At 51.0% G+C, this 13,022-nt stretch overlaps 1 protein-coding gene across 1 annotated transcript; it reads right to left on the reverse strand.

The window, feature by feature from the left end:
• Positions 1-932: 932 nt before the first annotated feature.
• LOC138369963 (uncharacterized) lies at positions 933-2,234 on the reverse strand. Its single transcript, XM_069333720.1, has one exon. It carries the CDS (start codon positions 2,232-2,234, stop codon positions 933-935), a length of 1,302 nt encoding a protein of 433 aa, XP_069189821.1.
• Between the last annotated feature and the right edge of the window lie 10,788 nt (positions 2,235-13,022).

Genomic DNA, 13,022 nt, shown 5'->3' on the forward strand with positions numbered 1-13,022 from the left:
TAATTAATAGTAAAAAATATTAAGAAATTTCTTTCCCAAAATCATATAACAATAAAATAACAAATATATTGTAGCTCTCAGTTGGAGAAAATAAAATATTGCAATATCTAATAATTAATGGTTCAATACAAGCAAAAATTATAATTGATTAAAAATCTATTAAAAACCAAGCCCCAAGACGTGACCAATCTGGGGCCTGGACTTGACCAGCCTGAAGCTTGGACGTGACCAGCCTGAAGCTTGGACGTGACCAGCCTGAAGCTTGGACGTGACCAGCCTGAAGCTTGGACATGACCAGCCTGAAGCTTGGACGTGACCAGCCTGAAGCTTGGACTTGACCTGCCTGAAGCTTGGACGTGACCAGCCTGAAGCTTGGACGTGACCAGCCTGAAGTTTGGACGTGACCAGCCTGAAGCTTGGAGTTGACCAGCCTGAAGCTTGGAGTTGACCAGCCTGAAGCTTGGACGTGACCAGCCTGAAGCTTGGACGTGACCAGCCTGAAGCTTGGACGTGACCAGCCTGAAGCTTGGACGTGACCAGCCTGAAGCTTGGTCGTGACCAGCCTGAAGCTTGGTCGTGACGAGCCTGAAGCTAAGTCGTGACCAGCCTGAAGCTTGGTCGTGACCAGCCTGAAGCTTGGTCGTGACCAGCCTGAATCTTGGACGTGACCAGCCTGAAGCTTGGAGTTGACCAGCCTGAAGCTTGGAGTTGACCAGCCTGAAGCTTGGAATTGACCAGCCTGAAGCTTGGACATGACCAGCCTGAAGCTTGGAGTTGACCAGCCTGAAGCTTGGAATTGACCAGCCTGAAGCTTGGACGTGACCAGCCTGAAGCTTAGTTGTGACCAGCCTGAAGCTTGGACTTGACCAGCCTGAAGCTTGAACGTGACGAGCCTGAAGCTAAGTCGTGACCAGCCTGAAGCTTGGGCGTGATCAGTCTGAAGCTTGGGCGTGACCAGTTTGAAGCTTGGACGGGGCCAGAATGAAGCTTGATCGTGACCAGTCTGAAGCTTGGTCGTGACCAGTTTGAAGCTTGGGCGTGACCAGTCTGAAGCTTGGACGTGACCAGCCTGAAGCTTGGACTTGACCAGCCTGAAGCTTGGACGTGCCCTGCCCGAAGCTTGGACGTGACCAGCCTGAAGCTTGGTCGTGACCAGCCTGAAGCTTGGTCGTGACCATCCTGAAGCTTGGACGTGACCAGCCTGAAGCTTGGTCGTGACCAGCCTGAAGCTTGGTCGTGACCAGCCTGAAGCTTGGTCGTGACCAGCCTGAAGCTTGGTCGTGACCAGCCTGAAGCTTTAACGTGACCAGCCTGAAGCTTGGACGTGACCAGCCTGACGCTTGGACGTGACCAGCCTGAAGCTTGGACGTGACCAGCCTGAAGCTTGGACGTGACCAGCCTGAAGCTTGGACGTGACCAGCCTGAAGCTTGGACGTGACCAGCCTGAAGCTTGGACGTGACCAGCCTGAAGCTTGGACGTGACCAGCCTGAAGCTTGGACGTGACCAGCCTGAAGCTTGGACGTGACCAGCCTGAAGCTTGGACGTGACCAGCCTGAAGCTTGGTCGTGACCAGCCTGAAGCTTGGTCGTGACCAGCCTGAAGCTTGGACGTGACCAGCCTGAAGCTTGGACGTGACCAGCCTGAAGCTTGGACGTGACCAGCCTGAAGCTTGGACGTGACCAGCCTGAAGCTTGGACGTAACCAGCCTGAAGCTTGGACGTGACCAGCCTGAAGCTTGGACGTGACCAGCCTGACGCTTGGACGTGACCAGCCTGAAGCTTGGACGTGACCAGCCTGAAGCTTGGACGTGACCAGCCTGAAGCTTGGACGTGACCAGCCTGAAGCTTGGACGTGACCAGCCTGAAGCTTGGACGTGACCAGCCTGAAGCTTGGACGTGACCAGCCTGAAGCTTGGACGTGACCAGCCTGAAGCTTGGACGTGACCAGCCTGAAGCTTGGACGTGACCAGCCTGAAGCTTGGACGTGACCAGCCTGAAGCTTGGACGTGACCAGCCTGAAGCTTGGACGTGACCAGCCTGAAGCTTGGACGTGACCAGCCTGAAGCTTGGACGTGACCAGCCTGAAGCTTGGACGTGACCAGCCTGAAGCTTGGTCGTGACCAGCCTGAAGCTTGGACGTGACCAGCCTGAAGCTTGGACGTGACCAGCCTGAAGCTTGGACGTGACCAGCCTGAAGCTTGGTCGTGACCAGCCTGAAGCTTGGACGTGACCATGGTCTGGAGTAAGCCTATCGTATATGTAGACAGTGGCTGAGGCTAATTAGTGTTTGCACTAAGCGTGTAACTGCCCTCATTACTCCTACCCAACTCTAATTGCTCACATCTCCAGGTGATTAATCCTGCAGGTAATTTGAAGTTATCATTTGGCTGCCAGGTTTGATAAGAGGAGTGAAGTTATCTTTCACGTAACATTGATGTATGTTGATGTTAGTGGTGCTGACGTCACTAGCACTGAGTGGCAGAAGTCGAGTGGTGATTGGCTGCTGCACGAGTCTGTCGTTGTTGTTGTTGTTGTTTAAGATTCAGCTACTGGGAAGAAAGTTCCAAGTAGCACGGGCTATGGTGAGCCCGTAGTGGACTTACCTGGCACAGGAGCGGGGCAAGTAGCACGGGCTATGGTGAGCCCGTAGTGGACTTACCTGGCACAGGAGCGGGGCAAGTAGCACGGGCTATGGTGAGCCCGTAGTGGACTTACCTGGCACAGGAGCGGGGCAAGTAGCACGGGCTATGGTGAGCCCGTAGTGGACTTACCTGGCACAGGAGCGGGGCAAGTAGCACGAGCTGTGGTGAACCCGTAGTAGACTTACCTGGCACAGGAGCGGGGCAAGTAGCACGGGCTATGGTGAGCCCGTAGTGGACTTACCTGGCACAGGAGCGGGGCAAGTAGCACGGGCTATGGTGAACCCGTAGTGGACTTACCTGGCACAGGAGCGGGGCAAGTAGCACAGGCTATGGTGAACCCGTAGTGGACTTACCTGGCACAGGAGCGGGGCAAGTAGCACGGGCTATGGTGAACCCGTAGTGGACTTACCTGGCACAGGAGCGGGGCAAGTAGCACGAGCTGTGGTGAACCCGTAGTGGACTTACCTGGCACAGGAGCGGGGCAAGTAGCACGAGCTGTGGTGAACCCGTAGTGGACTTACCTGGCACAGGAGCGGGGCAAGTAGCACGAGCTGTGGTGAACCCGTAGTGGACTTACCTGGCACAGGAGCGGGGCAAGTAGCACGAGCTGTGGTGAACCCGTAGTGGACTTACCTGGCACAGGAGCGGGGCAAGTAGCACGAGCTGTGGTGAACCCGTAGTGGACTTACCTGGCACAGGAGCGGGGCAAGTAGCACGAGCTGTGGTGAACCCGTAGTGGACTTACCTGGCACAGGAGCGGGGCAAGTAGCACGAGCTGTGGTGAACCCGTAGTGGACTTACCTGGCACAGGAGCGGGGCAAGTAGCACGAGCTGTGGTGAACCCGTAGTGGACTTACCTGGCACAGGAGCGGGGCAAGTAGCACGAGCTATGGTGAACCCGTAGTGGACTTACCTGGCACAGGAGCGGGGCAAGTAGCACGGGCTATGGTGAACCCGTAGTGGACTTACCTGGCACAGGAGCGGGGCAAGTAGCACGAGCTGTGGTGAACCCGTAGTGGACTTACCTGGCACAGGAGCGGGGCAAGTAGCACGAGCTATGGTGAACCCGTAGTGGACTTACCTGGCACAGGAGCGGGGCAAGTAGCACGGGCTATGGTGAACCCGTAGTGGACTTACCTGGCACAGGAGCGGGGCAAGTAGCACGAGCTATGGTGAGCCCGTAGTGGACTTACCTGGCACAGGAGCGGGGCAAGTAGCACGGGCTATGGTGAGCCCGTAGTGGACTTGCCTGGCACAGGAGCGGGGCAAGTAGCACGGGCTATGGTGAACCCGTAGTGGACTTACCTGGCACAGGAGCGGGGCAAGTAGCACGGGCTATGGTGAGCCCGTAGTGGACTTACCTGGCACAGGAGCGGGGCAAGTAGCACGGGCTATGGTGAGCCGGTAGTGGACTTACCTGGCACAGGAGCGGGGCAAGTAGCACGGGCTATGGTGAGCCCGTAGTGGACTTACCTGGCACAGGAGCGGGGCAAGTAGCACGGGCTATGGTGAGCCCGTAGTGGACTTACCTGGCACAGGAGCGGGGCAAGTAGCACGGACTATGGCGAGCCCGTAGTGGACTTACTTTGTATTCTTATATATTATTAAATAAGGGGCTGAGGCTGTCGTTTACCTTCGTTGTATAAGAGAAAGTTAACATCGTCGTGTTCATAGCCTTTATTGTTGCCAGGTTTGCGAGTAGCGATTCTTGGCTTGTTTGTCGGGCCTCTGGCGTTAGAAAGTTGCTTTAAGAGTTGTAATTGCAAGAACTCACACGATAATTGACGTTGAGGTTCATCTGGTGTTTAATTGTGACTTTGACATGATGAATTACTCAGCGTTGGTCTGTAGTGTTGAGCAGACATTTGAGCTCTCGTGCTGCTGCCCTGACACGGCAGACTGTCTTCCCTCCATGGTCACGGCAGACACGGGGAGAGGGGGTAGGAAGGAGGGGCAGACTCCAACCACTATGAGCAATATGACTCCGCCATATTGTTGCCCTATTGTGTCGTCAGTGTAGAGAGAGAGGCTCTGTGCTCTGAAGGCCGTGACAGGTTACCACTCCAGCTATGGTGCAAATGTCAGCATTACCAAAATGCTGTACCTTTCATATATTAGATCTCTAATTATGGTGCAGCCATGGTTGCTCTGGAGGCTGAGAGAATGCTTGGAGGCCTGAAGAAGATGCAAAACGAAGCCATGAGGATTATCCTCGGATGTCCCCGTACAACTAAATTGATGACCAGACCACACACTAGAAGTTGAAGGGACGACGACGTTTCGGTCCGTCCTGGACCATTCTCAAGTCGATTGTGATGGGGAGGTAGGGACAGGCAATAAATAGGCAAGAGAGAGCTGAGGAGGAAAGCAAGGTGTAGGGGATAGTAGTAATAATGAGAACTGCAGAAGGCCTATTGGCCCATACGAGGCAGCTCCTATTATAACCACCGAAGGAGAAGTAATAGGAATAAGAAGAGGATAGCAAGGGAGCGTAGGAGAAGACAACTGAATTGATGTATATGAGGAAGGAACTGAATATCCCATGTGAAAGTGATCGTATCATTAAAATTAATGCTTTAATTGGTATCAAGATGCTTAGGTTAACCCACCTAACCCCTGCACTGAAGCCCTCCAAGCCTTCTTCCTTGAAGGTCAGCATCCCTCCAAATGGATTACCGTAACTGCCAATGTGCTCAGAATGTATAACTTTCATCACCCCTACCAAGAGACAACAACACTTTCCTGCCCCATGGGAGATCACTCCTTTCCAAATTACTGTCCCCCCTTTCCCACCCAAGAAGCTGATTAAAGAACAGTCCTTGCTTCGACGAGAAGCAAATTACAATGCCTTAAGCCAAATTGATGCTTTAGTCAGAGAGCGCTGCCTTTCCCAGATTATTTACACTGATGGATCCTTGCATCAGTCCCATGGTGCAGCTGGAAGTGCAGTTGTTGTGACAGGGAGAGGAAGGGAACTATCAAGAGAAAGTGCCAAGCCATTAGAACTATATAGCACTGGGAAGGAATCAGGATTAGGATTTGGGATGGGACGGGGAAGGGGAAGGAATGGTGCCCAACCACTTGGACGATCGGGGGATTCAACACCGATCTGCATAAAGCGAGACAGTCGCTCTACCGTCCAGCCCAAGTGGTTGGATATGTGACAGGAAGAGATGGCTCCTGTTTCTATGAGTGTGGAGTGAACTCATACTCGAACAAGTATGAGTCCAAAGTCAAGGTGTAAATTGTAAGTGACTTCTTGTCATCCTTGAGTACACTCAGCTCCCCAAGACACACTTGAGACGTGCTTGTGTCTGAAGCTAGGCTCAGATATAATGAGATAATCAGTGATGGAGTCAGAGTTTGTCTCCTGTGGATTCCTTCCCATATTGGTCTCCGAATGTGTGATAGAACTGATGAGTTAGCTAAAACATTTGCACATAAAGAGGAAATTTGTTAGCATCTTGGATTGTCTTTGAGCAGCCTGAGGGCAGTAATATTCCCAGCGTCCCCGCGGCCCGATCCTCGACCAGGCCTCCTTTTTGTTACACACCCCCAGGAAGCAGCCCGTAGCAGCTGTCTAACTCCCAGGTACCTGTTTACTGCTAAGTAACAGAGGCATAAATAACAGGGTGAAATAAACTCTCCCCATTTGTTTCCGCCTCCACCGGGGATCGAACCCGGAACCTACGTCGATGATTTGCATTCCTGCAAGTCACAGAACGCAGCGTGACTTACGACAAAGAGAAGAAGTCACTATTTATTGCCGCGACTTAGCATATCGAGGGAAAGTGCATATTGACCAAACCACACACTAGAAAGTGAAGGGACGACGACGTTTCGGTCCGTTCTCTCGACTTGAGAATGGTCCAGGACGGACCGAAACGTCGTCGTCGTCCCTTCACTTTCTAGTGTGTGGTCTGGTCAACATACTTCAGCCACGTTACTGTGACTCCTCGTCTGTATAAGGGAAGTGCATATTTCGGTTAATCAATTATCATAGACCTTGTGGGCGTAATGTTGTGTGTGAGTGATCGTTACGACCCCTGACAACACCACGACCCCTGACAACACCACGACCCCTGACAACACCACGACCCCTGACAACACCACGACCCCTGACAACACCACGACCCCTGACAACACCACGACCCCTGACAACACCACGACCCCTGACAACACCACGACCCCTGACAACACCACGACCCCTGACAACACCACGACCCCTGACAACACCACGACCCCTGACAACACCACGACCCCTGACAACACCACGACCCCTGACAACACCACGACCCCTGACAACACCACGACCCCTGACAACACCACGACCCCTGACAACACCACGACCCCTGACAACACCACGACCCCTGACAACACCACGACCCCTGACAACACCACGACCCCTGACAACACCACGACCCCTGACAACACCACGACCCCTGACAACACCACGACCCCTGACAACACCACCCGCAAGGGTAAGAGTCGATCATTTCCCGTCAAACACACACCAAAACTACGACGTTGGTACAACGTTCGAACAAGTTTTAACACCTCCTAACCAGTTATAACAACCAATATAGCAAGTTGTAACAACGTTCTAATACGTCATAAACACGTTAAGCCAAGATGTAACAACTTTATTACAAGTTGTAACAAGCGGAAAATAGAGACAGTTTCGGGATGTGTTTCCAGGGTTAATCTCTAACTCTTGATGTGTTACAATTGTAATATATCTCTTGCTGACATTTGTTACGATGTAACATTTCAGCAGGTAAAGTGTGATTACGCGAGAATTAACTGAACTGTAACAACCTAGGGGCCTGACAGCTGAATAGACAGCGTTTCGGATTCGTAGTCCTCAGGTTCTGGGTTCGATCCCCGGTGGAGGCGGACCCAAATGGGCAGAGTTTCTTTCGCCCTGATGCCCCTGTTACCTAGCAGTAAATAGGCACCTGCTAGACAACTGCTTCGGGCTGCTTCCTGGGGGGGGGGGGGGTAACAAAAAAGAGGCCTGGTCGAGGACCGGGCCTCGGGGACGCTAAGACCCGAAATCATCTCAAGATAACCTCAAGATAATCTATGACCACCAGGAGCCAGATTGACGAAGCAGTTACGCAAGCACTTACGAACCTGTCCATCTTTTCTCAATCTTTGGCTGCTTTGTTTACCTTTAATAAACAGTTTACAAGCATGAAAACTTGCCAATCAACTGTTGTTATTGTTATAAACAGCCTCCTGGTGCTTCGGAGCTCATTAACTGTTAAATAATTATAAACAAAGCCGCCAAAGATTGAGAAAAGATGTACAGGTTCGTAAGTGCTTGCGTAACTGCTTCGTGAATCTGACCCCAGGCCGCCATTAATATGGGACTAGCCCGGGCTGCAGGTGTCTGAGGGAGGCCCGCTTCCTCACTACACAAACAGCTAAGACTGATCTTAATCACTATGAACTACTTCTTTAGACTAACAAATTAGATTCTAGATCTACCGTTTAATTACGGGTGAGATTAAATATAGTTATAAACCCCGCAAAATGTGTGAAGGGAAGTTTATAAGTGAAATTATATCATAAAATATACAGTCCGCTTCCAAGTAACACATAAACAACAATTTAAACAAATACAGTTCATTAAAAATAATTGAATTATAAATTATTCAAGGGAAGATTTTCCCACAGTTCTTGCTACTGGTGCTGCTCCTGTTGCTGCTGTTGTGGGTGCTGTTGGTGCTACTGTTGCTGCTGCTGTGGGTGCTGTTGGTACTACTGTTGCTGCTCCTGTTGCTGCTGTTGTGGGTGCTGTTGGTGCTACTGGTGCTGCTCCTGTTGCTGCTGTTGTGGGTGCTGTTGGTGCTACTGTTGCTGCTGCTGTGGGTGCTGTTGGTACTACTGTTGCTGCTCCTGTTGCTGCTGTTGTGGGTGCTGTTGGTGCTACTGGTGCTGCTCCTGTTGCTGCTGTTGTGGGTGCTGTTGGTGCTACTGTTGCTGCTGCTGTGGGTGCTGTTGGTACTACTGTTGCTGCTGTTGTGGGTGCTGTTGGTGCTACTGTTGCTGCTGTTGTGGGTGTTGCTGTTGTGGGTGCTGTTGGTGCTGCTGTTGGTGCTGCTGTTGCTGCTGTTGTGGGTGCTGTTGGTGCTACTGTTGCTGCTGTTGTGGGTGCTGTTGGTACTACTGTTGCTGCTGTTGTGGGTGCTGTTGGTACTACTGTTGCTGCTGTTGTGGGTGCTGTTGATGCTACTGTTGCTGCTGTTGGTGCTGCTGTTGGTGCTGCTGTTGCTGCTGTTGTGGGTGCTGTTGGTGCTACTGTTGCTGCTGTTGTGGGTGCTGTTGGTACTACTGTTGCTGCTGTTGTGGGTGCTGTTGGTACTACTGTTGCTGCTGTTGTGGGTGCTGTTGATGCTACTGTTGCTGCTGTTGTGGGTGCTGTTGGTACTACTGTTGCTGCTGTTGTGGGTGCTGTTGGTACTACTGTTGCTGCTGTTGTGGGTGCTGTTGGTGCTACTGTTGCTGCTGCTGTTGCTGCTGTTGTGGGTGCTGTTGGTGCTACTGTTGGTGCTGCTGTGGGTGCTGTTGGTACTACTGTTGCTGCTGTTGTGGGTGCTGTTGGTACTACTGTTGCTGCTGTTGTGGGTGCTGTTGATGCTACTGTTGCTGCTGTTGTGGGTGCTGTTGGTACTACTGTTGCTGCTGTTGTGGGTGCTGTTGGTGCTACTGTTGCTGCTGTTGTGGGTGCTGTTGGTGCTACTGTTGCTGCTGTTGTGGGTGTTGCTGTTGTGGGTGCTGTTGGTACTACTATTGCTGCTGTTGTGGGTGCTGTTGGTGCTACTGTTGCTGCTGTTGTGGGTGCTGTTGGTGCTACTGTTGCTGCTGTTGTGGGTGCTGTTGGTGCTACTGTTGCTGCTGTTGTGGGTGTTGCTGTTGTGGGTGCTGTTGGTGCTACTGTTGCTGCTGTTGTGGGTGCTGTTGATGCTACTGTTGCTGCTGTTGTGGGTGCTGTTGGTACTACTGTTGCTGCTGTTGTGGGTGCTGTTGGTGCTACTGTTGCTGCTGTTGTGGGTGCTGTTGGTGCTACTGTTGCTGCTGTTGTGGGTGTTGCTGTTGTGGGTGCTGTTGGTGCTGCTGTTGTTGTTGCTGTTGCTGCTACTGTTGCTGCTGTTGTGGGTGCTGTTGGTACTACTGTTGCTGCTGTTGTGGGTGCTGTTGGTGCTACTGTTGCTGCTGTTGTGGGTGCTGTTGATGCTACTGTTGCTGCTGTTGTGGGTGCTGTTGGTGCTACTGTTGCTGCTGTTGTGGGTGCTGTTGGTGCTACTGTTGCTGCTGTTGTGGGTGCTGTTGGTACTACTGTTGCTGCTGTTGTGGGTGCTGTTGGTGCTACTGTTGCTGCTGTTGTGGGTGCTGTTGGTGCTACTGTTGCTGCTGTTGTGGGTGCTGTTGGTGCTACTGTTGCTGCTGTTGTGGGTGTTGCTGTTGTGGGTGCTGTTGGTACTACTGTTGCTGCTGTTGTGGGTGCTGTTGATGCTACTGTTGCTGCTGTTGTGGGTGCTGTTGGTGCTACTGTTGCTGTTGTGGGTGCTGTTGGTGCTACTGTTGCTGCTGTTGTGGGTGCTGTTGGTGCTACTGTTGCTGCTGTTGTGGGTGCTGTTGGTGCTACTGTTGCTGTTGTGGGTGCTGTTGGTGCTACTGTTGCTGCTGTTGTGGGTGTTGCTGTTGTGGGTGCTGTTGGTGCTGCTGTTGTTGTTGCTGCTGTTGCTACTGTTGCTGTTGGTGCTGCTGTTGCTACTGTTGCTGCTGCTGTTGCTGCTGTTGTGGGTGCTGTTGGTGCTGCTGTTGCTGCTGTTGTTGTTGGTGCTGTTGTTGTCCCTCCTGTATTTTCCAGGTGTATATATTATTTGATATCTCTCTCGTCTCCTTTCTAGTGAGTACATTTGGAGGGCTTTGAGACGATCCCAATAATTTAGGTGCTTTATTGCGTCTATGCGTGCCGTATATGTTCTCTGTATTCCCTCTATTTCAGCACTCTCTCCTGCTCTGAAGGGGGAAGTGAGTACTGAGCAGTACTCAAGGCGGGACAACACAAGTGACTTGAAGAGTACAACCATTGTGATGGGATCCCTGGATTTGAAAGTTCTCGTAATCCATCCTATCATTTTTCTGACGCAATATTTGCTTGGTTATGCTCCCTAAACGTTAGGTCGTCAGATATCATTATTCCCAGATCCTTTACATGCTGCTTTCCTGCTATGGGCACATTTGATTGTGTTTTGTACTCTGTATTATGTTTAAGGTCCTCATTTTTGCCGTACCTGAGTACCTGGAATTTATCACTGTTAAATATCATGTTTTTTTTGCTGCCCAGTCAAAAACTTTATTAATATCTGCTTGAAGTTTTTCAATGTCTTCAGCCGAGGTAATTTTCATGCTGATTTTTGTGTCATCTGCAAAGGATGATACGAAGCTGTGACTTGTATTTTTGCCTATATCTGATATGAGAATAAGGAACAGCAGTGGTGCAAGGACTGTACCTTGAGGTACTGAGCTTATAAATCTGCTTGGGCTCGATTTTATATGGTTGACTGTTACTCTTTGTGTTCTGTTCGACAGAAAACTGAGTATCCAGCGCCCTACTTTACCTGTTATACCCATTGACCTCATTTTGTGTGCTATCGTTGCTAATTGATTGATCGATATCGCTGCTATCGGTGCTGTTGAGCTGTCGTTGCTGATTGTGTTCGTACTGACACCTTTCTCATATGTTGATGGTGTATTGCTATGCAACTTAGGATCCCTATTTATTGCATTAACCACCCAGAATGACCTACGAAAAACTGCTTTTTTAATCTCTAGCATTTACCACTGACAATTCCAGTGTAGAATGCCTTAATGCTCTAGCATTTACCACTGACAATTCCTGTGTAGAATGCCTTAATGCTCTAGCATTTACCACTGACAATTCCAGTGTAGAATGCCTTAATGCTCTAGCATTTAGCATCATCGATGCCTTCACTCTTGCATGTTGTGGGGAGGCATTTACCTGGAGCAGGCTGAGGCACACTGCTTGAACACCAGGGTCAATATAATCCGTACTAACATCAACATAAAACAACATGAAGGACGCGCGCCGCCACATACCAGTGATTAAACAACATGGCCATGAGGTACAAGGGTCGGCATGTTAATGGTTCATAAGTCATCGGGTGTTTAGTGTTCTTTGTGAGTTAAACATATAACACGTGACAAGCTGTTCCCTTGATTATATTCCACCTGTTCTTGTGTTGTGGACACTCCACACTCGCACTCCACACTCGCACTCCACACTCGCACTCCACACTCGCCCTCCACACTCGCCCTCCACACTCGCACTCCACACTCGCCCTCCACACTCGCCCTCCACACTCGCCCTCCACACTCGCCCTCCACACTCGCCCTCCACACTCGCCCTCCACGCTCCACACCTGCTCTACACATCTACAAAACAGAACATTTGTCACTGCTAGCGTGCCTCTCACAACAAGTAAACACAAATGAAATGGATCCAGCTAACTATGATGGTTGTGTAGACTAAGAGCACACGAGTTGTGTGAAGGTAATTGAGCATGTCTCCTCACTCCTCTCTCCCTCACAGTCTGCCTGTCCTCACTACTCATTGTTCTCTATACAATGTTTACAAACAACCAATTTCAAGGGCGAGGCTCTGGGGTGCAGAGGCGTCGTGGGCTGTCAACAGGAAATGCTCACAGTGCTGGCTGGATGTGGATCTACACCCACCAGCTGGGGTAGATCTACACCCACCAGCTGGGGTAGATCTACACCCACCAGCTGGGGTAGATCTACACCCACCAGCTGGGGTAGATCTACACCCACCAGCAGGTGTAGATCTACACCCACCAGCAGGTGTAGATCAACACCCACCAGCAGGTGTAGATCAACACCCACCAGCAGGTGTAGATCAACACCCACCAGCAGGTGTAGATCAACACCCACCAGCAGGTGTAGATCAACACCCACCAGCAGGTGTAGATCAACACCCACCAGCAGGTGTAGATCAACACCCACCAGCAGGTGTAGATCAACACCCACCAGCAGGTGTAGATCAACACCCACCAGCAGGTGTAGATCAACACCCACCAGCAGGTGCAGATCTACACCCACCAGCTGGCGTAGATCTACACCCACCAGCAGGTGTAGATCTACACCCACCAGCTGGGGTAGATCTACCCCACCAGCAGGTGTAGATCTACACCCACCAGCAGGTGTAGATCTACACCCACCAGCCTCTCCCTTTACAATGAGTTTACACAGCTATAATAACAAATTATAGGTGTTATTGTTATCATATCTCTGGGCGTGTGTGTTCTCCATATATAATGAGCCGCGTCA

Source organism: Procambarus clarkii, chromosome 30 (assembly GCF_040958095.1).
Source record: "Procambarus clarkii isolate CNS0578487 chromosome 30, FALCON_Pclarkii_2.0, whole genome shotgun sequence".
NCBI classification, from domain to species: domain Eukaryota; kingdom Metazoa; phylum Arthropoda; class Malacostraca; order Decapoda; family Cambaridae; genus Procambarus; species Procambarus clarkii.